Source organism: Phasianus colchicus, chromosome 18, assembly GCF_987193195.1.
Source record: "Phasianus colchicus chromosome 18, bPhaCol1.hap1.1, whole genome shotgun sequence".
NCBI lineage: Eukaryota > Metazoa > Chordata > Aves > Galliformes > Phasianidae > Phasianus > Phasianus colchicus.
In genome coordinates this window covers 11,813,500-11,838,688 of record NC_143453.1, presented here as the reverse complement: position 1 = coordinate 11,838,688, position 25,189 = coordinate 11,813,500, and the positions used below count along the sequence as shown (strand labels likewise).

Here is a 25,189-nt window from a genome sequence, read left to right as displayed (position 1 = left end):
CAGAGCCTGCAAGATGACAGAACTGCAAGAAGACTAAAAAGACTGCACTCACTGCAGTTTCCTGCACTTGCTTTTATTCCGAGATGTGCCTAACTGGCTGTGACTTGTGTGATTATCTCGGTTATGCATGCTGGTAGAAAATCAAAGTCCTCCTCTTTCCCTGGCCGCTGTGTAATTATATATCTGCATATGCAGGAAAGCCAGACAGCTAATATACTCATGCAAGCAGTGACAAAATTAGATAGATCTTTTCAAACAATGCTGGGATGAACTCAGATGCTAGATTTCGCAGTACCTCATGGTATCCAGCACTGCCAACCCCAAGAATTCACAAATCACAAGCCGTCTTTAAAATGAGGTTAAGAACAAGGTATTTGGGCTTCTTTTCAACTACCTGCTGGCTGGGAAGCACAGAAGAACCACAGTTCCAAGCTTTCCTCTGTGGCCAGGAAGACTAAAATCTCACTTAAAAATGAAATTAAAGCTTCAATTCTCGTACAGTCCTCTGAGGGCTTGGGTTTCATGAAAAACATAGAACATTGTACAGTTGTGCTAAAACCACAGGAGATGCAACATAGGGAGTAGAGCAGCTGCAGAACATCCTGAGAACTGTATCAATCACAGCAATGTGGTTGCTATCTATGTAGATGCACTGCTTTATTTATTATTACAGATGCTGCTCTGCAAGTTTTTGCATGCCTGTAATTATGGAGGACTGTTGTCCCAAGATTTCAGCTGCTAATGATCATCCTCCTTGAGTTCACACAATGGCCAGGTGACTGCAAACAGGCTGGTGACCTCATCCAAATGTAACCAAAACCTGGGGATAAAGCTGAGGTCAAGGGACTGGAGACACCACTGCTTTTCCTGCATTTCAAACCCTGCTGTGGACCCCACGCAGCAAACTAGAAAAATGGTATCACCCCTGACCTCCATTCATGTCAAACAGAGCTCAGTGCCTGACAGGGTGTTTGCTCTGCACCTGCGCAGACCTTTGCAACACAAAGCTTGGCATCAAGCAGCACAGCAAGCAGGGGAGGCTCTGCTCTCAGCTGCCTGCCAGCACCGAGGCACCAGGAAGCTGCACTGCCACAAACCCACGCCCAGCACCTTGTTCTCAGCTCAGCTGTGTTCAGGTTTCCTGCTTTGCTGGCTGTCACAGGTCCCTCCTCGGCAGCGGACTTGCTGCCTGCCCTGTCCTTGCCCTGCTTTCCCCTCTCACCCCAGCTCGCTGTAACAGCCATCGCTTTTACAGCATGTCCTACACTGGAGGTTTTGTGTTCTCATCTTATAAAATGATTTAGTGTGACAGTTTAGTACTGAATTTAAAAAAAGAAAAAGAAAAAAAAAAAAAGGAAGAGAAGGAGAAGAGAGAAAAAGGAGAGACAGTCCCCTTAAGGCAACAGAATTATGGAGCAGTGATCTCAGAGGAACAAGAGTTCCTCTCTGGTTCAGATGCGCTTGTCAGGGCTTGGTGTCGTCTCCGAACAAGAAATCTCTCTTGCTGGCCCAAGGCACACTTCTCTGGTCAAGAGGACAGAAAATAAAAGAAGGGAACTTCAAAGGCCCATAAGCTGCACTAGCCCGCTGGGGCGGGTGGCTGCGGCACATCCCATGGCTGACAATTACGACCCGCGCGCTGGGGAGGCTTGCCTCCCTCTTGTCAGAGGGATGAGACACAGGCTGTGAGCTTTAGAGCTTTGAGGATGTGTACAGTTCATGATGAAAGATAGCACTTCAAAGCCCTCTGCCTCGATACAAGGGAGCAGTGAGTGGAGGGTAAGCAATCTTTTTGTCCTGGGGGGCAGCATGTGGGGGAAGGATAAGACTTATTTTCACTGCCATTTATTACTGCCATGAAAGAGAAGCCTCGTGCTGTTTATGGAATCTCTCATTAAACAGATCTCTAGATAAAATGCTTGATAAACATTCATTAGCTGGGTCTCCCAGCACACTTGGCTGATGAGCCCTGGTCTCTGCCTCACACAGGGGGAAGCAAGGCACGGAGCTTGGCAAGCACCCCAGTGCAGGGTACCTCCAGTGACACCCGTGAGGTCAACCCAAATGCAGGAGCACAGCTCCAAGGTCCACAGAACACAGCCTAACCCCTAACCTAAGCACACACACCGTCATCACCAGGGCGGGCAGGCAGGCCTTCCCACAGCCCAGTCCCCCACCAGCCCTGGGTGCTCTCTTCTGCCCATAGAAACACAAGGAGATGGCTGGGCTCGGCCTATGCTCCCACCTCCCTGTGCCGTGCCTGCCCTACAGAGAAGGCAAATGACTGCCAGGCAGATTCCTGTGAGAAAGGAGCCTGTAAGAGAGCAGACAGACCTTTATTATTTGTCGATTGATTCATGCACCCAGAGGAGGTTAACACCTGGCCCTGGGCAGCAAACGTCCCCACGACTGCCCTGCCAAAATGAGCACTCAACAACTGCTTTCCTACGTCAGACACAAAGCCATTGGCACGGCAGGCTGGGGATCCTCTGCTTTTGATCTGAGTTGCTGTTTCCTCCTGAGGGGCACTTTGACTCCTGAGCCCCCGGAGCTCAGCCCACGTCCCACTGCAGGTCTGTGGCCAAGGGCCGAGAGCAGCACCCCAGCGAGCGCCAGGCATTGCTCCTCGGCCGCTCTGCGGAGCTGCCACATGTGGTCAAAGGTGACATTTTACAGCTGTTCCAGCCTCCAACAGGTGAGAACTATCTATCTTAGCACTTAATTGCATTGCTAAGCCGCTGATAAGCTAGGACAGCATAAAGCAAATAAGCTAGGTCAAACACATCCCTGGGGAAAGCCTGCGGAGAACAGGGAGAGCTGCGCCAGATGACAAGTCTGCCTCGCTGCGCTGCAGAGCACGCCTGCCTCTCACCGACAACTGCCCTGCTGCGGCTGTGCTGGGTGCAATCCCTACAGAAAGCCCCAAATAATTTACAACAGTGCACCACACAAGTGCCCTTGGGAGCTGAGCACTGTGCGCCCACCACGACTGGGAGTTCCGGCCCTGCCGCCATGGCTCCAATGTGTGCCTGAAGTCAATGCTGTTATCTTGCAAAAGGAATTCCAGTGAAACGCTTTGAAAATCGCTTTCTCCTGGCCATATGGCATCGCCAAGCCTGGCCCTGTCGGCATGGTGTGCATTTGCATGTGTGAGAGACAAGTTCTGGCTCCTGCATCGCAGAGTGACAACAGGGCGAGGGTAGAATTTAGCGCTGTTTGAGTTTCTGCACAAAATCTCGACGAGACAAATTAATCTCACCTCTCAGCAGGAGCGGAGGCAGCGCCTGACAGAGCCTGCCCGCAGCACAGCCCGTGCCTCTCAGCAAGGTCTGCCAGCACTGCTGAGCGCAGGGACACGACCAAGGCAAAAATTACTATCCAAACCCAACACTGCACCATCTACTTCCACAGCAAACCAAACACGAACAGCCGTCAGCTACAGCGATATAAACAGCAGCGAAAAGACTTCAAGACAGCAAATTCGCAGCATTCACACATTTAACTTCCCGACGGAGAGGTATTTTGAAAACTCGTGTTGCTGAGCTGCTCTGTGATGAGAAGGGGTGGGGGATCTTGGGCTTCAACACAAGGAGGAGCCAACAAAGCTGCTCACACTTCAACACAAGCCTCTGCAGCAGATCTCTGTGCCACACGTTTATTCAGGATGGCAAGAGTTTTGTTTTGCTGAGGCAGTACCGTATGGGCAATCTGGCTTGCCTTATCAGCGAGCCAAGGCCGACAGAAGATAAATGCTCTTCCCCATTTGTTTAAATTCTCTCCTTCCCCCACATCAAGCTGCATACTTTCATAAAAATATCTGCAAATGTAATAACACAATAGTCTTGTCATCAGTTTCCACATTGGAATTGATAATTTACAAAGCTTGGAAAGAAAGAGAGTTCCTAATACTTAGGACTGCTGAAGATCCCAGCTATAACCTGGGCCTGTATCCAGGTGATGCAGCACCACCATAACGCCTGTTCATGGCCAGCACCCGCTCCTACACAACTGCAAACTACTCCTTTTTCTTGGCCCTCTTGTAATCACGCAAGAAGGTTATTTTCACCACTTTTTATTAATGTGCTGATCTCCCCTCTTCAGGGTATTTGTACGACCCTCTTACTTTTTATGCCACAGCTCAATGCTGGGAATGTTGCAGAACAGCTGCATGCCCTGCCGGTTCATTCGGAGCCATATTGCAGAATCACAGCATGGTTTGGGTTGGAAGGGACCTTCAAGCCCACCCAGTGCCACCCCTGTGCCATGGGCTGTGCGCCCCCCAGCTCAGGCAGCCCAGGGCACAGCCACGGCCTCGGGCACCTCCTGGGATAGGGCACCACAGCTCTGGGCAGTGCTGGGGCCTCACTGCCCTCTGAGTACAAAACCTTGCATGATACAGTGGAACCATTCCCAACACAAAGCTTTCAATCATATTCCACACTTTGTCCTTCAAGCAGCTTCTTCAGGATTTTTACCTACAGTATCCAGCCGAGCGAGCCTGCCCCTAGGAAAAGCAGGAACTGGAGTAGCCCCACTTCACAGCTGCACTGAGCCCCCAAAGGACAGCCTGGCGTATTTAGAAATATGTCACTGTCACTCCCAGTCTGAATCCTAACTGGCTCAGTCTCTTAGCAACACCCAGTGAGTATCACAGGTAACTTGCAATTAATAATAATAACTGGAGCTGAAACCCTGCGACACGCCAAGCACCTTCACCGCATTTTGGAGAGCTGAGACAGACACAAATGCTCTGTACACATAGGCAGGAGACAGATGGGCAAGGCCTTCTACGAATAACACTTAGATATGAAACAAACAATGAAGTATTTCTTTGTTTGGAAGAAATAAAAACTTGATTGTATCAGAGGGAACCAGCTATACCAAGGGCTGACTTCTCCTTTGCCAGTAATCCCTCTCCGTAAGAGATGTGCTGTGGCTCTGACTTGCAGGGAAGAGGTCTCATCCCACACTGAAACAACACAGCTCTTTTTTTTAACTTAACACAAACCTGCAAGGCTGATCTTTATGACAATGGATGTGGCAGAAGTATAGGTGCTGGAAAAACAAATATTCTGCCATTTGCATGATGTTTACTACAGCCTCACACACAAATCACTTGCTGTAAGGTCAAGAAAGAATTTCTCCAGATCACTTACCTTTATTTGCTGCAGGGGAGAACAGCTTCTCAGAGCCTACAGAAGCCTGAAAAGGAAAGAGAAAGAGAGGGTGAGTAATACTCAAGGAGAATTTAGGAAGGCTTGCTCACAAAAACACAGCTGATAAAACAAGTCTGTTATCTGTAGACCTGCAATTACATGCTGCACCTGGAGGGTGCAATGTTGTGCCATTAAAGAACAAGCGTGCATCCTAAGAAGATGAAAGCAAAGCATGTAGAAGCACTGTCCTGATCTCACCCAGCTATATCCTCCTGCCTCGTTTATTTAGGCAGCCATGCAATGCACAGCTATTTTATCCACAATTCTTCATATAAAAACAAAACCAGTGAAACTGCTTTCAAGCTGAAGAAAAAACCCGAACATTTCCAAGCCTATCTCATTGAAAATAAGCTCATTTCTTGCTGAACACGTAAAATGCAATTGGTGTATTGAAAACACACGTTGCAAATGAAGACATCCATATGAAAGAGGGTGTTGTACAACATTACACCAAATGATAGGTCCATGCTGCTTTGCACTTAGTTGGATACGAAATAAAACGACTTCCTCTTGGAAGAAGCCCATCTCCTTGCAAACTGGGTTGCACTATGCTGTCTGAACTCCACGGCTGTGCATTCGCGCTCCTCACAGCTCTGGGAAATAGTTAAAGAAATCCAATTAACCTAAACCTTGTAAACAGCCTCATGATAATCAGGGTCACTGGGTTACAGACAAGATGATAATGGCAGACAGGAAAAAAAGTCCATTCATTGTAAATAAAGCTTTTATGAGTTAATTTGATGGCTTCCCCCACCCCCACCTCCCACATTCAAACAGCCAACCAATTGCAGCATAAGCTCTTCCTCCTTGCTATCTGATAAAATAGCAAGCAGCCTCTACGGAATGAAAGCTGGTCTGAGAGCAGGGAGCACCATCAACATTACCATCATCTACGAGACAGCTAACATTATCGCCAGCATTTTGGCACTCAGTGCTGCACAAATAACATGGGGTGAGGTACAGAGTGGAAGGGCAAAAGATACCAAATGTAAAAGAAAGCTTTCTCCTTTGGCTCTGCTTTACAAAAAATGAATTAATTCAACACATGGCTGAACTAAGTTGATTTTCTTTTTGATTTCACTGATTTCATTGTAAGGTGCCTTGGAGGATCCACATGAGAAAGAGCACCGTGAATTGTACATTGTTATATATTTTAAGTGATGACTCCAGAGGAAAAAAAAAACAAAAAAACCCCCAGTAAAATGCAAAATCTGCATCAGATACAGACAGAAGCAAGGAAGGGTGATCTATTAATGTGACTTCTATGAAAATTGGCACTGCAAGCACTGAACGTCTTACTGGATGCTAATGTATAAAGAGAGAAATCTACACAAAAAATACATTGAAGCTGAGGCGCATAAGAAAGAAATTCTCAATCATGTCCAGGACAAAGCTGCACGTGTGGCTGTGACATGTATGGCTGCCACACAGCTCTGCAGAAGGAGCCTAAAATGTCAGGGAAAGCAACTAGCTGCAGCACGCCATCAGAGCACTGACCAAACAGAAGACAAACCAGGACTCAATGGGGCTTTGTCTAGGCTGGATTGCAAAGAAAGTGTAACGGCATCACGCAGCAGCAAGAGCAGTGCGCAAAATGACAGCCAGCTCTGAATTTACAACCCATTGTTCACATTTTTCACATCCAATCAGCACCATGTCATGACGGATCCCAAAGAGATCTGTGGGCTCTGGGAACACAGGCTGGGGACACCGGGTGATTCTAACGCTAAGGCAGGCTCTGCTGGAGCCCTCGGTGAGCACCAGGACACACGGCAGGTGGATAAAGCAGGCTACCCAGCTCACAGGCAGTGTAACATGGCATCCAGGGTGCAGCTGAGACCGCTGCTGTGTAACCAAGAGGAGCACTTCCCATTGCTTCGGGTCCAAATGATACGAAAACAGTGTTCAAGGAAGTCGAGCAAGAAAAATCACTTTTAAGAGAAAGTAAAACACATGGATTATTGCTCAGTCTGCTGATAGCAAAACCGCACATGTGGCACCGCCCTCAGCAATCACAGCCAACATTTACAGAGCACAGCTTTCGACATCGCAGCCTCGGTTTGCAGACACAAACTTTCACACCTAGAGTTTACAGTAACTTTTGCTCTCGTTTCTGGTGATTTCCAGCTCCAGATCCGAACCGTTTTTGGCATAAGCACTGTGCTGGAACAGTGAATGCCTGTGCTACAGCATATTCTGCGAGCTGCAGTAAAGGCAGAAGGGGAGCTGGGGGAGGAAGAGCCTGAATACATCATTCAATTTCATCAGTCACCCTTTAAAGAAAGCATACAATAAAACCTATGTGTCTGAGGGAACCCACTAACGAGTGAAAAATCCAGCAAACCAGCGCATCTGCTAGAACAAGTCCCCTCCCAAGTTTTTCTGCTGTTTCAAGCAAATCATTTGCATATGATTAAGCAGGGATTAAAAAAAAAAATTAGAAGTGGAATTCTTCCCTTGTGAGCAAAGCCAGGCACTGGGAGCCCTTTATGCGGACGGGTTCAAGCCATCCCAGGAAATCCCTCTTCTTTTCTGATTAGAAAGCGAAAGGAGGCATTTCCCCTTCCCTCTCGCTGGGAGCTTCCAGGAGCACAGCCTGCACCCCGCGGCTCCTTCTGCTGCTGCACGAGGCAGAGAGACGGCCGCAGCCCCAGGCGGGCAGACAAAAGACACCGCATGGCCCTCCGGTACATCTGCTGCTCGTCTCCGTTCCCCACAGAGCTCTTCTGCTCTAACTGCATGGCAGCCGAGCCCCAGACGGGCATGTTCTAATAAAAGCTGCTGCTTGCAAAGTCCCACCCTCATCCACAGTACCGACCTTTGTATCGCAAGCATAAAGGCTGCAGGATGTGTCCCAGCAGACACGCACACTGCCATTTCACACACTGGCAGCTTCCGAGGCAGCTTCGTTGCTGCAACTTAACAGCCGGCACCATTCCCTCACCATTCCTCCCCTGGATCCCAGCAAACATAAGCACCGGTTCAGCATAAGCAGCCTCACCCCGGCGGCATTTCCTCAAGCTGCCAACCTCAGAGGACGCAGCACAGGCTCCTGGGCAGGCGGGCTGTGCGGCCACGGGCCTCATTCACCACGGCTCCTGCCTCCCCAGGGCAGCTGAAAGGTGCAAGAGCTCCTACAGATTAATCATTTAATGATTATGTAGAACAGAACAATATCATCTGACAGAGCTGGCATCACAAGCTATGTCAGGCCCTGCGGTAATTACTATTCTTCCCCCCTCTCCTTCTTTGCAGCCTATAAAATTGCTTGCAGGGAATAAACAGCTCCTTATCGCTGCGAGCAGAAGTGCTGCAGATCCCCACGCAGCGCCCCGCAGCACGGAGCAGCAGATCCAAGCCGATACCCCGCGCTCTGCTCACACAGCACTGCCAACACGGCTGCAGCTCAGGCTCACAAAGAGCGAAAGCACGTGCTGGGGGTCGGGAGCTGGCACAAAGGTCCCGTCAGGGCAAAAGCCAAGCATCCCTCCAAATCTGAGTGCAGTGTGGTAGGCAAGAAGAAGAGCAGGCATTAACACAGATTACGTGTCACTTCTGGATAGCTGTCTATCTTTTAGACAGTCAAGAGCTGGTCTTGAGTGACTGTTTGCACAATGCTACCAAACGTAGCAAGCACTGAAAAGCTCTCAAGAAACCTCTCTCCAGGAGATTTTCAAGCCAGAAGTGTTGGATATGCTCAGAGAGACTTTCAGAATAAAGCATGGCCACTACTTGAGAATTCTGAACCAATTTTCATTCCTCCCTTTGATCTGTTCCCCTGCCTTTACGTACCACTCTGATGCCACTTGATTGCTTGTCTAGCAAGGCATTTCAGCGTGTCAGCGTCCCAGCTGATTCTGTGAGCCCTTAATAGCAGAAACCTTTGAGCAGCAACACCAGAACAGTAACTAACACCGGAAGGTATTTGTTTAGTTTGTGATTCTCCTATAGGAAATAGAACTGGGTACACATGGAAGTGAAAGAGCAGCCTAGGAATCACACACATGCACAAAAACAAACTGAAATTCACCCTGAAGACCAAGAAAGTATTCAGCACATTCCAGGATCCAGAAGCAAATGCAGCAATTTGTAAGGAACAGTGCCTGCTTTGTGAGGGGTGTGCTGGGACTTCTGGGAACCTATGGCCTTTTTCAAAAGCAGTGTTATTTCTGGAGGGAAATCCCAGTTTGACTGAGAAGACAAAAGAAAGCCAGATCTTCAAGTTGGTCGTTCCATGCACCACCTCAGGCAAAATGCTGAAGTACCGTGAAACACTTCTTGTGACACCTTCTAGGAAAATTCAGCTCTGGGGTACACGGCTGGCTGAGAGCAACCCAGCTGTGCTAGGGCACCAAGCAGAAGGGAGCCGGATACGTGCTGGACTACAAACCCACTTTTCAGCTGGTGATTATCCCTCAATAGCAAAGGGGTTCACTGATCCCCTTCCCTCCAGAGACCTTTGTGCAGAATTTACAGCCACTGCTCTCCAAAGGGACCAGTGCCCAGCAGCTGCCAGGGGCACCAACCTGGCAGGAACTGCCAGGCACACAGTGCTTCTGCACAGTGACCAAAGTGCCCAGAAAAACCTAGTTCCAGCTGGTCAGGAACACTTACCAATTATGGCTGTTGATTCCCAATGCAAATAAGGACTAATGACTAAACAAGATGAATTCCAGATGGACCTCAAGCTTTCTAGCAACATCCCTAAAACGTCAGCTGCGCTTTTCACTACGCTCCAACAGAATGCAGTGAAACGTGCAGGACAAACACCTCGACCAGGCAACCATGTGCTGAAACAGCAATGCCTTAACTGCTCCCAAACACCTGGGGATCAATTCTGACTCAAGGCCATCTCTGGGAGAAGGTGGGTTTTCCACATCTTGTACAGAAGTTCACTCTGCAGAGGGTCCATGAGAAAGAAAATGCTTCTGGGACCACACTTTTGTACAGAACATACCTATTTGGGTTCCCACCTCGTACTGATTTAACACATGCATGTGCAGTGCTGCTCAGCCCTGGAAAGGGCCTTTCACAACACACATCTCTCTACATCATTTTTTCTTCTGCGAGCACTGATTTCTTTCAGTGGTTTATATAACCATCCCTATTTTTTGCAACAGCCCCTTTGAGAAGCTAGCACAAGTCTGGGAACAGGGAATGAAATTAGGCCAGAGAGAGCCTAGAAGCAGAGATCAGAGGTCCCAATTCACTCCTGAATTGCACCAGATTCACACGATGGCAAGGTGGAAGCAGACTGATGTAAAACACGTGCTGACTGGAAGGCACAGCGAGGAGATGCTGCACGGATGGTGGGATTCAGCCAGTGCTGGGCAGCGAGCAGCCAAGCCAACTGCTGCTCTGCAGTGCTGTGCTGCACTTCTGCTCTGTGCCTTCTCTTTCAGCAACACAGCCTGAAGTTGAAAACATCACCGTTTTGAATCCAGAGCATTTGGGGATGGATCAAGCCAGTCTACACGAAGCAGCAAATGCAATTCTGAACACTGCTGTTCCGGTCTGTCCCTCCCTGCTCAGTGCGCTCCTTGCCATGACAGACAGGAGCCCACCAAGTGCCCTAATGCAGACACCTCAGCACAGCCCAACTCCACTCCCCCACCTCTCCAACCACCCCGCAGCCCCGGGGGGACGGCTGCAGCCCGGAGCTTTCCCGCTCATATTCCCTCCATTAGCCATGCTTTATGATTCACCTTCCTCTGAGCAGTCGCTGTCTCCCAAAGGAAAAGATCAAACTCCCTCTCCTTCCCAGCTCAGCTTCAATAAATAAATAAATACACGCACTGCAAAAAATCCTTGTGAGGGAGGAGGAGGGAGGAAGCTGGGGAGTTCCTGGGCCTCATCGCAGCCAGTCCTACAGCTGCAGAAGGTCCCTCAGCTGTTTGCAGAGACACTGACCAGAAAAAGACATTTTCCAGCTGTCCCTCATTAATCCCAGCCAAAAAAACCCTTGCCTAACAGCACTGTGCCTGCATGGCCTAGTTTAAATGAAGGTGTGCTCTGTGCTTCCCTCTATATCCCCCAACCACAGCTCCCAAACCACGACCAAAACTTATCTTGATTTTACATTCCTGGCTATTTTCCATTCAAATCAGTACTGATTTCCCCTTTTTTCCATGTTCGTATGCTCCAACCAACACAAACAAAAGGAAAAGCAGGATGTAAAGGGAGACACTGCTGCCCCAGTCCTACACCAGGCTGTTCTCACCTCTGTGTTCACAGGGAACAGCGCTGCCTTTGCTGTTGGGAAGTCAGGTCCGTGAGCAGCACCCAAAGGCCAGTCCTCCCCCTTCATCACCAGGGCAGGTTGTGACTTTCACCACAGATCAGAGGCAGCAGCACGTCGATGCCAAGAGCAACTGATATATGCCCCAGTCAGTGAAAAACAATTCCCCACAATACATTTAGAGAAGGGCTTTGCGCAATCTGATTTTACACATCTCCACCAGTAGTGATCTCATGCCTCTTCCCTAGGGCCGATCCCAGGACAGGCTTTTCAGCCTAGGCTTCCACATTTAAATTGTTTCCATTACCTAGACATTGACTTAGGCAACCGCAGACTTGATTACTGATTTAGCTTTTGCTACAAAATATAGGGGAAAGCCTGTCTACAAGGAGGAAAGGTTGAGAACTGCACAACACACTACTATAGGAGTTTGTATTATTGTCATTACAGCTTGAAACTATCTAGCCAGACTATCTATTTGGCGGGATACGGATTTTTATTTGCACTAAATCAAACAGAATGGAAAGTGCTCTTTGCAGAACTACCCAAGACTCCTTATAATTCAAAGGCTGCATTGTAGGAAGAGTGATGGGTGAGAGCAGGGACTGCACTGCAAATGACAGGTGGCAGACTGTTGTTTGGTACCTACCAAATTACTCTGCTGCTCCCAGGGCTGCCTTGGCATTTCATTATCCCAACTCTCTCCTGGAAGGATGCGGACATAAATTCACACCTCATGTCCTGGTTTCCGTCAAACTGAGTAAGAGTGCAAATGCTGGCACCAACGGGGAATGCCAAGCAGGGCTTGGCATGCTAGAACAAACTCTCAACTGTGGTCCTTGCCAGCTACCTGCATTTATCATTGTAATGGCCTGCCAGACAGGGCTTGGCAGCCGGCGGAGGAGGGCGGGAGGAGGAGGGCCAGGCTCCGCACTGCCAAGCAATTCATTCCTGCAGCTCCTGCCATCGCTGTACCAGCAGGGCAACCTTCCTTTCATTTTATCTTTTAACCAATTACGTGTCACCCATATCCCACCTGCAGCCTCCTCCTACACAAATGGCCATAAATCACTGTTCAGAGACCAAGAGGGTTTTGCAAGACGTTTGATTTCATAAAAAGGTCGCTGCCTGCCTGAGAATTGCTGCGGTTCGAAAAGGTACCAAATAACAACCTGCACTGGCAGCCAGGGAAGGAACAGCTTCCATGGTCTGTTGCCTGTTGTCAGATAGCATTACAACAATTAGGGAGGTCGACGATGGCAGAATCATTAGGATTCAGCTGAACTGAGGAGTTGATACAAACTCAGTAAAATATCTCTTCCTTTCAATTGCTGAAGAAACTATAATTGATTCAATAGAAAAGAGAAAATTGCATGGGCAAATGAGAAACATTCGACATCACCACCTTGAATAGGTAAGCAGAAGAAACGCCTGTCATCAGTGCAACCTGTTTCCATTTGCCTGTTTCAGAGCACACCACGATGCACTGCTATTTCTCAGGCTACTGCAACACTCGGTGGTCTCAGACCACTCAGGATGACCTGCTGCTTCGGGGAAATGCTGTCTTCCTGCTCTCGCTGCACATGCTGGAAAGGCAGCGCTGAGCATTTTTGATGAACCCCAGCACGCAGTGACTGCTTGGTGCCGCTCCAAACCACCTGACACAGATGCTGTTCTGGGAGCCCTTAGAGTCCATCCCCTTGCTGGTGACATGATGAACCAGTACCAAATTTTCTGCAATGCGCAGGAGAGCACCAGAGGTGCAGAGCAAACCACATCCTGCTCCTGGCTCTGACTGTGCCACCTGCCTGGGGCAACGCGCTGGGACAGACTCCATCCTGACATGGCCTTCCCCAGGCCAAGGGGAGGTCAGAGTGCTTATCAGAAAACAGGCTCTTGTCCGCTGCTATTGAGACTTGCTGCATTACCCGCAGCAACCTCAAAGGAGTGCCTCTGCAGAAGGCTCTTTTGTTGTTGTTGTTTCTAATTCACTGCTCCAAAATATTTCTTGGCTGCGTCCCAGGGCTGAAGCCTTATCTGCCCACCCCCCCGGCAGACACGCAGCAGCTGCGGAGGCTTATCACGGCTGCCTGTCCACTGAGTTTACAAATTAACACCCTATCGAGGCTGCACGAGGGCTGATTAATTGGCGAGAGGCAGGCTGAGGGCCTTTATCACTGCTGGCGGCTGCCGGGGGAAAAGTCACAAATCCCGCTGGGGCCTGAATGCCTTACAAACAGGGAGAGCAGGAGGACGGATGGGGGAGCAGCGGTTCGGGAGGCAGATATTTTGGAGATAGTGGTGGTGGAGGTAATGGATCGGTGGGAGGGGCCGAGCTGCAGGCAAACGCCAGTACATTATGACAGCCAAAGAAAAAGATAATTAACAGCCTATACCTCATGATTCTAGCTTTCCCTCCCCGGGCTATAATTTAGCCTATTGCTCCTTTGCTCCAGAGGACAATAAACATTTATTATGTTAAACACATAACTGCGCTGCACAAAAGCACCGTTCTTTTGCAGGTCCACTCCTTCCACAGCTGTGCAAGCCAGGGGGAGGGTGATGGGGCTTCTGCAGTGGGCTGCCCTTCCTCTCAGAACACGGCTTGGTCTGCACACTGAGTGCATCTCCGGCTTTGTCCGAAGGGCAGCATGGAGGGTGAGTTCCTGAGGAAAGCAAACCCAGGGGAAAGAACACGAGACCCTGTCTGAGCCCAGCAGCCTCACCTGGATATTTTGGGGGGAATTTTCAACCCCACCAGAATGACGTGTGGGATTCCTATTACAACATGAACATTTCTGCTGTGAGAATCGCACAGGGGCAGCACTGGCCACACATCCTCCAAGCACTGGATCCATTCTAACTGAATGAGGACGTGCATATTATAGTGGGCTGCAGATTGGGGACCACTCTTCTTTGGCTTTAGTGCGAGCACTTGCTGCAGCCCCCCAGCATCATGTCTGCATCACAACGCTGCAAAATAATTATCAAGACTGAGGGAACTCACTTTAAAAATACTGAAAAACTTAGTACACCTTTAAAGGAAACCAAGTAGGACATCCATCTACGTTTGTCAATATTCATTTAGTGTTTTTAAGTTGTTGAGTTTAATCCTTGCAATCAAGACAGGTGGAATTTTTCTAAAAAAGATGCAATAAACTGGGACTCCCATGGAGCAATATGACTCCAGAAAATGAAAATTTAAGCAAAGTATTACAACCATGAAGAAATACTGCAATCACCTCCTTCCTAGTCCCTCCTATTAGCGCACCACTAAAAAAACTCAAAATAAGGAAATTATTTTCTGAACCACTTGGAGGTCTTTGGGTTCAGCGAAGGTGGACTGGGGCCTGAGCATCTCCCGTACAAGGAAAGGCTGAGAGCCCTGGGACTGCTCAGCCTGGAGAACAGAAGGCTGGGAGGGGACCTTATCAATCCTTTCTAAAGGGCAGCTGATAGGTGGATGCAGCCAGGCTCTTCTCTGTGGTGCCCTGTGACAGAACAAGGGCCAGTGGGCACAAACTGGAACACAGCAAGTTCCATGTGAACAGGATGAAAAACTTCTTTACTTTGAGGGTGGCACAGTGCTGGAACAGTCTGCCAGGGAGGTGGTGGGGTGTCCCCTGGAAATATTCAGACCCTGGCCGGATGCCATCCTGCACGACCCAGGATGGGAACCTGCCGGAGCAGGGGGTGGATGTGATGATCAGCATCCAATCCTTCCAACCAGCTGCCCAGGGTTTAACATCAGCCATTAGGTTCATCTGAAATGCTCAAGTACATTCTGAACATTAGTCCAGGAAAGGAACATCAGTTTGGTTATTGAAAACCTCGCTCTGACAGAATCTGAGAAGAACACCACTACAGAAGGTCTTCTCACAGCTCTCCTCCCCAGACTGAAACCCAGATTAGTTTGATCTGGGCCAGAACACCGCGTGCTACGAGCAGCTGACCCATAGGTAATCAGGCTAACGGCAACAACACCTCCCAGCACCACAGCCAGGTAACAGCAACTCTATACACAAAGGAAAGATCAAATATTCATCAGGTAAACAACACTAATGTGGTAATCTCAAAATGTGGTGAAACCAGTCTCTCAGGCGCTTATCAGACTGACTTGATAACTTCATTAACGACTCTGCCCACCAATCTTCACGTCTTGTGCTTCTGCCTCTTAGGGAAAACTGTTTTTGCTGTCCTGATGGCTGCTCACGGCTCCATGCCCACGCAGACAGCCTCACCCTCACCAGAAGGCTGCAGAGGGGATGAGGAGCTCCAGAGAAATGGAGCCGGGGCAGCATATAAAGTTCCCCAGGTATGGAGGTTGTGAGGGAAATGGTATGGAAGGAACACAAGAGCTCATGTCTGGAAAGCATCTGGCGATCTGGGATGCCTGGAAGAAGGCTTCCAGTCCCAGGTTACCACTGACCACTGCTGCATTGCCCATCTGCCAGCCTGGGCTCACTGCTTGCCCACACTTCTCCCACACCACGCACTAAGCCAAGAAAGCAGCTCTCATCATCGTGTTTTGCGTTTTGATTAAATGCGGCATTAACTGACCTGCTCTTCTGGGTAAGAAGGCAGTGGAGGGGCCAGCCTGCCCTTTGCAGCCGACATATAATCTGTCTTCTCCAATTAGATATGCTTTGCAACAAGTGTGGTGGATCCATTTATTTCCGTACTGCAATAACGCAGATAAATCCAACTTTGGCTTCAGTCCCACTGCTTTCAAAGCTGGGGCTCCACATTTCCAATTCCTGTCCTGATTTTTTTTTTTTCCTTTCTGCTGCAAAATGTCACCAATTTACTTTAGCCTGGGGGCCCATTTCGAGTTTTACCGCTAATATAAGAGAAATGCATTTTTCAAGCTGTTACCACTTAACTGTACTGATATCAGCCACTCAGGGGACACAATATTGTTTACACATCCTGCTCTATGGAATAAGCACGGATGCCAAAACTCTGCCTGGGTTGTGAAGGAGACGTTTACTCTCTGTTTTATGAGATTTCCTCGATTTGTGGCTGTCTCAATGGTCGTAAAAACAGCTGTAAATCAAAAGAGCACCACAAAATTGCAATAACAACTGTCGAACTCGGCTCTAAAGAGCATAACTCCCAGCAACAGAAGGTGGAAGGCTTTTTCCTGATTTAATACCAGGTGTGGGGAGCCTACAGACCCACACACCAGCTCAGCTGAAACACTTTTTGGCTGCTCCCCTATCACTTGCCCCTATTCCACCCCATGTAGTCCCTTCCCACCTCCTTCCTCCTCTCCCCTGAAAAACAGAAGTCTTTTTCAAACGCCTGGAGAACGCTTATACAAATAACTGCTGAACGCATAGCCCTGCTTAAAGCATTAAGAGAGGCAGAGAAGTCGGCCCAGTGCTCAAACACGGCTGTGCTTTGAGTTGTGGCAATCGCTTTAGCAGATGACCTCAGCAAGAGCGCGCTGCCTCGCTCCCGGCCTACCCGAGAGAGCCCACATTCCTGCGCTCCCGGCCCAGACTGCAGGGAGTGGAGCGAAGGAGTAGAGGGCTGGTGAGACATGAGTTATTAACAGCAGTCTTCTGGGAGCTGATTCCAGCTAAAATGGTTCCAGAACAGGCAGCTCCATTTGCTCTGACAGTCTCTAGTGAGGGCCGGCCAAGCAGCAGATGCACAAACTCCAAAGTTTCTGCTGCTCTGTGCCACTGGATGCGGTCCAAACCAAAGAGAGCTTCACCCTGTGGGTAAAACAGGCTTCCTGGATTTTTCCATGCCCCATTCCAGTTGCTCTCACAAACAACCTTCTCATCCTCGTCTCCAGAAACCTAAAAGATTCTCAGTTCCTGCATCTCGCTGCCCTTTCCAACCCAAGGCTGACCCAGCCAACAACAACCTTCCCATTCCACCTCAGCTCCTTGAGGAATTGGCGGTGGCACTACCAGCCATGCCACAAACCCGGGGCCAGCAGCTCTGCCTAGCTTCTTTGTGCCTCCCATCCAAAGCACAGAGAACTTTCCTGACTTCATCAGCCAGGTCTTCATCCTCTTTTTCAAGTTTGCTCTTAAATCAAACTGCTTCCATGGGATTTAAATACTTCCTCCTTTACAGAAGGTTTGTGTGTGCAAAAGCCAAAGTACGTGAAGAAAGTGAGAGGGAAAGCTCATGGGAAGTAAGCTTTGGTGCTGTTTGTCTCAGGCTTTTTCCTGTCAGCCCCAGCAGACTCAAGTACAGTTGAGATCTAGCATTTTTACTGCCAAATGCATTTCCTAATTGTGCTCTTCAAGCAAATGCCCCATGGAGCAAGGTAGTAGAAGGGAAGAATTCTTTAGAGTGGCCATCCTGCTGTGATCCATTCGGGACAGGAACTCCCCCCTGCATTAAGAGGACAATTTAATTTCTATGGACTGCTTGATGCAAGGGGAAAAGAACCCAGGTTCTTTTGTCAGAATCCCCACAAAGTGTCAGTCCTTCTTTTTCCCTTCTTCTGCTAGACACATACATTCACGTTCTTGAGAAAAGCCACAATACACTGGATTGGTCTTTCAATACATTATGCATCCCTGCTATAACCTTTTCCCTCTTGTACAATGCCTCTTGACTTTCCTTTGGCTCTCTTCTTTTTCAATTTTTCTTTCATAAATAGAATTGAAGAGACAAAACAAAAAATTCCTCAAATGAACAAAAAATGTCATTCAAAGCCTTTGCTGATGATATGACTGGCAACTCCAGTTGAGAAACCATCTGTACAAACAAGAGCTGATCTGAAATAGGGAACGGCTAGTTTTATTTCAAAAAGCTCTGCTTTCTCAGTGCTCTGGGTACAGGAACTCTACAAGGCAGCTGAAGCTAATGGGGTGAATGTGATCAGCTGCACCCACGCAGCTCTTCCACATTTCTTTCTTTCGTACAACACTCACAGTGACTGTCTGGGTGGGGATGCAAAAACATTAACGCAGTCAAATATGTATTGTGCCAACTGCGGACCACAAAAGCAGGCCATTTCCTCATGCACAAACCAAAAGCAACTTCTGCCAGTTATTGACTTCTACCGGTAGCTGACTCTTTTCAACAAAAGCATGGTTCTGTGTGCTAGAAGTTACTGGGTTTGGAGCCTGAAGAGTCTCAAGAAGGCTGAACTACAGATGCACACCTCATACCTGGAAGGTGCTGTATTCCAGCAGGTCAGGCCAATTACCAGCAGCTGTTCCAAAACGGCATAATTGCATGGCAATTGCTAGGTTTGTGCTGATTGACTTTGCACGTACAGTTTTGCTTGCTTGCAGTGAATGATGGATGTCTGCCTGAGGTTCTGCATTAGCATGTGGACCTATGATTTAGCAAAACCCCACTGAACCAGCTTTGCCTTTCCCCTGCATGCAAACATGAGGTAAACATTTTTTAGAGGCTGTGGCTATTGCTTGTGGTGCTCAGGAAAATGCAAAGCTTTCACTCAGCCTGTGCATGTGGCTTGCCAAAGAGCCAAGGTGGCCCTGGGCAGAAGCAAGACGACCCAGTCAGAAAACGGGGAACATCACTGGTGCACATGTCCAGCCACCACTTTTGCTCTGGAGGTAAGGAACAGGAGGTGCTGTGCTTGATCTTTCTTCAGCTACGTGCTCCTCTGCCAAGAAAGCAACAGCTCTGCTCAGCTGTCAGCCCTTCAACTCCCCAGACTACCTGCCTTTGGAAGCCAAGTGCTGAGCTCCTGAAGCCTGGTCCTGGCCAACCTCTGCTCGCCCCTCCTGGTGCAAAGGGCCGAGGCTGGTGCCTCTCCCATACCTCTCTCCCCAAGGCATACAGCAGCTAACAACTCACCTCACTGCAGCTTATTGCTTGAACCAGAAACACAAATGTGGTGTTACAAGAAGGCTTTGTGATTTAAGCATAGATGTGACTGTGCCTGCTCAGTAAGGAGATAAAAAGCCCACAGTGAAAAAAGGCATAATAATCCTGCATGTTAATACACAGTGACTAACACCTTCCTGGTGACAATCTTCTTGTACTCGCTGCAGCACAGGGATGTGTATAATGATCCTTCAGAGACACTATCTTGAAAATGCACAAAAGGCTCTGATCAGACACTGGCATCTTCTGATTAGCTTAGCAAGAGCACTAAAAGGGACATCAATTTTCTAGAAAGTGTATCCCGAAAAGCACTTGATCAAACGCTCTGCTCTATGGATGTGTTTAACCTCACTGTAGCTGAAGTCCCCTAAACCAACATCTTGTTTGTTTCTCCTGTGAAAAATAAAACAATGGAAAGGCCTCCACAACTAAAAATGTAGAACTGAACAGTCAATAGCATAGGAAAATTCTGAGGAGGGCCTGAATTGCTGCAGCTTTCAGCTCAACTGTGAAACAAACTGAAGTGCTGACTCTGGCAAACAAGGGGAGGAAAGAAATAGAAAATAAATAACCACAGTGGATGAAGCTGCTAACACCACAAGAATAGCACAGATTAGTAACACAAATGTGTATACCTTTTGATCGTTGTACCCTGATGTTTTAGAGTTTTTATTTTATTCTAGTGGACCTGAGGAAGACCTACTCAGAAGGCCCAGCACAATACCCTGGCAGATTCACAGATCTTAATTCCAAAAATGAGAGTGACTACTAATACACAGAATGACTTATTTGCAAAGCAATACTCTCCATCACATGACAGCTCCTTCTGTAACCACAGACAGCACTAGCTAAAAATCAAAACCCGTTTTAGCTTTCATCAAACAGTAGTAGATGCACCTCGATGATTCTGGCACATTGCAGTCAACCCATCTGCTTCTCTGCATCAGGCAGACTGCAGAAAACAGAATTTTCTTTTCCCATTTGCCTCCCAGCCTCGTTGCCTGCTCCCCACCAGCACTTGCAGCTCCTTCCCCCGCTCCCCCGGCTGTGGCTGATGGTGGGACCTGCAGCAGATGGCCAATGGAGAGCTGGGCTGCTGTTTCCTACATGCTTGGTATCTGCAATCCAACCTCAGCACCTCCTGCCTGGCTCTGCAAGAATACAAAGCTAAAGATGCAGCAGTTCTATACGATGAGCCAAAGCCACTTTTAAAACTCATTTCAGATTCATATTTTAACACGTATTTCTGAAAATATGAACTTGCAAGTGTACAAGCTGAGTAAGAAGAGCAAAAAAAAACTCAGGGAATCCCAAATCATTTGTATTTATACCATCTTCCACCGTGTCCATTATGACTTAATCATTTTGTGGAAGTGCACACACACAGGACTGACTGAGCTGCCTCTTAACACAAGTGGGGAAATGGCCGGTTTCCCCAGTCCAATTCAAGCTTTCAGGCTGTTGTGCTTGTGCAGGATAACCTGAAGGCTTTTGTGGTCTAAACCACTTCCAGCATGCACAGACAAAAGAAATAATGTCACCCTGCCTCCGTACTCCCACCCATCCGAGGCAATGCAAAGCATAACTTTGCTTCTGCTCTCTGTTCATGTTTCTGTGCATTACAAATAAGAACGTTGTTCAGAGATCTCTCCCCAGTTTATTTCACTCCAAAGAAGGAGACAGATGGTGGAAGACAGAGGGTTTTACAGTAAGAGGGGTTGGATATTTTTTCCTCTTCATTTGTTCCCTACGTTGTCTCTTATCCTTGGGGACCTGGAGGTTTTTTTTTGATAGCACTGTGCTGCCTAATAAACACACATACAAGCATAGTCACAAGTATACATCTATCATCAAAGAACCCTTCTTGTCTCCACTCCCCACAAAGTTGATTAATGATTACGTGTTTAACACATACATTATACATGGGAGGGGGAGACGGAGAGGGTAAATCCAAGCCCCTGTATATATTTACATATATTTACATACTCACATAAAGAAAGCAGAGGAAAGCAAAAGAGGGCCATTCCCATCGGGGCAAAAATCCATTTCGACAAGGATAACTCCTAATTCCTCTTTTAGGGAACAGAAATAAAAATGAAGGCCCACGGAAGGAAGCAGAGAATGAAGAAGCCATCTTTGGTTCCTGACGTGAACCAGCAATCACATCACTTTCAGCTTGTCAGTGGGATCTAACAGTTTATGAGAAAGGAAAGGGGCTCCAGTTTTCAAAGTGCTCTTAGTACTATTCTTTCTTGCAGTTAAGACTGCAGCCACATAGGTAATACATTAGGTAATCAGGTCAATTAAACGAGTCCTTGATGTAGAAAGAAAAAAAAATAAATCAATTAATACCCAGAGATACTGGCATGTTTCATGGACTGCAACCCATCCGGACAACAGATCAAGTACAACCCGCCCTGACCCTGAGATGCAGGCAAACAAGAGACGTGGTGTGGAAGGGAACAATATGGCAAACTTCCTTTTCCATCCTCCCAGGCTGAGCCCATCCACGGACCTGGATAACTGCCCATGCACAATGAAGCAGCCTGAAGGCTGCTTTAATCATGCTGACTGCCAGTGCTGTCGAGCATTGTTCCAGCAGCTGGGGGACCAGCGCCATGGTGAAGGACTCCCCTGACACAGTCCCTTCTTCTGGCAGCTGGGACAAAGCTGGCACTGGAACTGCTATTGTGGCTCTCTGCTCTCCAAAGCATCCTCGTGCAGAGTTAATCTTCCAGCCTCCTGCTCTGCTGGCTTTCAGACATCTTTGCAAGGTTCAAATTGAACGCTGCTCCATTTGCAGGGCTCTGCTGTAGGATGCCAGTGGCAAACAATTGCATTTGGCACTACTCTGTGCTGAACCAATCCACACCAGCCCTCTGCACACACTGACCTACCCGCTGCAGCTGTGGCACAGCGCTGGCCAGGACAAGGCTCAGAGCAGAGTCTGCCAACACAATGGTTAAAGTCAATAGTGTAAAGCCCAACAGCAGCCAAAGGGGTGGCACGGCTACATGAACTGTTTGAGAAGAAAACCTTACACACACAGTACTGCTCACAGTGCTGAGGCTGTAGGAGCTGCATGGCTACAAAGCTCCCATACCTGCAAGGCACACATCAGGAACTCTTTTCCCCCTTCCCTTCGTCTCATGACCTTTTGACTCTGAGTCACGCTGGCTGACCTTACGACTTCACACTTTCCCTCTCCATAAAGCACAGGACCCGACTTAAAGAAAAGCCACATTCTTCCACTTGATCTTTCTTCCACCACAAGGTTTTCTTTAGCAGTAGAAGAGTGGAGAAGATTTGCCTTGGATTTATCAAGTAGGAAAATCCAAACTTCCTCAGGAAGTGGCAGCAAAGAGGCTCCACTTGCACTGAGACAAGCAGCAGCAGTGCCTCCTGCTCTGCACCCTGCCCTGTGCACAGACCAGGCAGCTGCAGCGGACTTTGCCGCGCTGTGAACTGAAGCAGATATGGACCGCTGCCACGAACACATCCTACCATAAATCTGCAGCAGCTATTACAAAGCATTAAGTTAATTTGCACTGAGATGAAGCAGTCCAGGGTGGAATCAGTGCCATGATGCATGGCAGCACATCCTTCTGCATATGAGGTCATCAGCCTGCAGCACCCTGCTCCCCGCCTCCTGGGCATGGCTTTATCATTGCTTCAGCTAACTGTGGGCACACTCTTTTTCCACTGGAACTGCATTGTGGTGGATATTTCAGGCCTACCTAGGCTACAGCTGGAAGATCTCGCTGTGACTCTAAGGTAACCCATGAGCACAGATGGGGTGTTTGACCAACGAGCAATGGAAGCACCCGCTCATGCCCTGCATATACTGACTTAATGGAAAGGATTACAGCATCCAAACCTTCTGCTAAGCACGCTCTGGCTGAATGTGCTGGCTGCTTTGTGGGCTTGTACATGTCCAGGGGTTTGAGAGTGCCATAAAGAGATCTGCTTTGATCTTTGCTACTTCTGGATTTCAAGTTCTTTTCTTTCCAAGCTGATAAAATGAGCAAGACAGTGGCTCTGGAGACTGTTCAGCAACATGTGCTGAGGCCTCAGGACTCTGCCATCTGAGTAATGCCTCTGCTCGAGCCTGTGCCAGCAGAAAAATGACTCAACGTGCAGGCTCTGGGGACTTGGGTTGAAGAAACTGACACACTACGTATATAGGAAGCTGTGATCACTCCTCCTTCAAACTAGGGAGATACTGCAGAGCAAAAACAGGAAAGCCAACGTGAAACCCTGGTAAAGGCAAGCGCAAAAAGGCACGGAAGGGGACCAAGATGCAGGGAGTGTACAACAGCACGCTACAACTGAGATGTTCTAGAGGCTGAGCAAGGCTTAACGTTTTCAGAATCCAGGAGAGTACAACACGGCCGAGTCTGCAAGCTTCCCCCGCACAGAAGTGACTCAAACTTTGATATTTTGGCTTTGAAACTCCTGTTTCAACATAAATTTCTCTGCAGCTACAAAAACAATGAAAAAGCCCCATAGCCACGTCTCAAAAAACCCCTTCTGCAGCAGAGAATCTATTCCCCCGTGCACTGAAATCCTGGTCCGCTGCTCAGGCTTTCAGGTTTTACTGTAATGCAAATCATAGAGAAAAAACACTCTCAAAATAACAGTCCTGAAAAACATTACCCTTGGTACCACGGACGCCCCTGTAATAACCTCTACTGCAAATTGAAAACGTTACCATTGCCCCGAGAAGTACTAGAAATATTTAGTGCTATCGATGTGGGTTTAGTTTCATTAGTAGTCCAGACATGCGGTAATGAAGAACCCATTCAATTCCCTATCTCTGTGAGAGGTACACTTCCCGAGCTCATGGAGAGCACACACAGAGCTGTTATCTCTGACAGGGATGGACACATGTGTGCATGTCCCAGATTTGGAAATGGCACTGCAGCGAGCGCAGCTCTCGCGTCACTCAACTGCATTGCTTAGAATTTTACATTTTAAATTTTTTTGATGTCTGGGGAGATTAAAATGAGAACTGGCAGCATGTGCAAGGGATACTGCACTTTGAATGTGTTATCTACAGCGATTCAGGCTTCCCGGAGCTCCAGCTGAAGCGGGTTTTCCACGATGGAAGAAACTACATTACATCGCTCCCTAGGAAGTGAAACAAAACAATAAAGGATGGTTAATCTCTTCTCTAATTCTGCTCGGTGGGACAGCTCCTTCAGCAAGCAGCGCCTGGCTGTATCTACCTGGGAGGGGGTCATTTCACTTCGGCTTCCTCTTCTGCTTCCCTCCGTCCCTGGGAGCGCTCTGTCTCCCCGCTGCATCTTTCAATGGCTTTATCAGAGCTCGCACCAACTCAAGCGTGAAAAGTAGCTCTAGGCCCAGCGGGGAGAGGTGGGGGAGTGCGTGTCTGTGCGTGGCGCGGGGGGAGACAGGGGAAGACGAGGGAGGAAATGTTATTCTGTCCTTTGTCTTTTCAACAATTTCTTTTTAATGCAACTTGCAGAGCAGCATATAATTAGGGGTCTTGCGGAGCAGGCTTAAACTCAGGAGTAACCCTTCTAACGACCTCAGCAACGGATAATCAGGTACGCGGCTGTGGGGCTCAGCACGCCTCCCCACCCGCCGCGCCGCTCGGCCTCGTAATTAGAAGCCTCCACACTCCGCTGCATAAAGGCAGATTGCAAGGACAGCGTGAAGCCCTTGTTTGAAGCTGGGGGCACAAAGATTGCAGTGCCTGTGATGGATGGAGACAAAGACTCCGGTGCTGGAACGCTTCCAGCAGCCTCGCAATACTCACAGCATTTCTGACGGACATTTTTGGGATTTCTTACAGCAGCGAGGGCTGTTCTGCCGCACCCCCTCCAGATTCCTTCACAGCTCCTCAGCAAGGGCTGCGGCGTCCCCACGCACAGGCACAAGG

General features: G+C 48.4%; 1 protein-coding gene across 24 annotated transcripts in view; it reads right to left on the bottom strand.

Moving 5' to 3' along the window:
• FBRSL1 (fibrosin like 1) overlaps nt 1-25,189 on the bottom strand; it is a 417,340-nt gene that overhangs the window by 43,220 nt on the left and 348,931 nt on the right. For all 24 annotated transcript variants that reach the window (XM_090152701.1, XM_031592758.2, XM_031592768.2 and 21 more), the window contains one exon: nt 5,157-5,202. In XM_090152701.1, the coding sequence (XP_090008827.1) occupies nt 5,157-5,202 (46 nt within the window). The remainder of the gene's footprint in view (nt 1-5,156; nt 5,203-25,189) is intronic.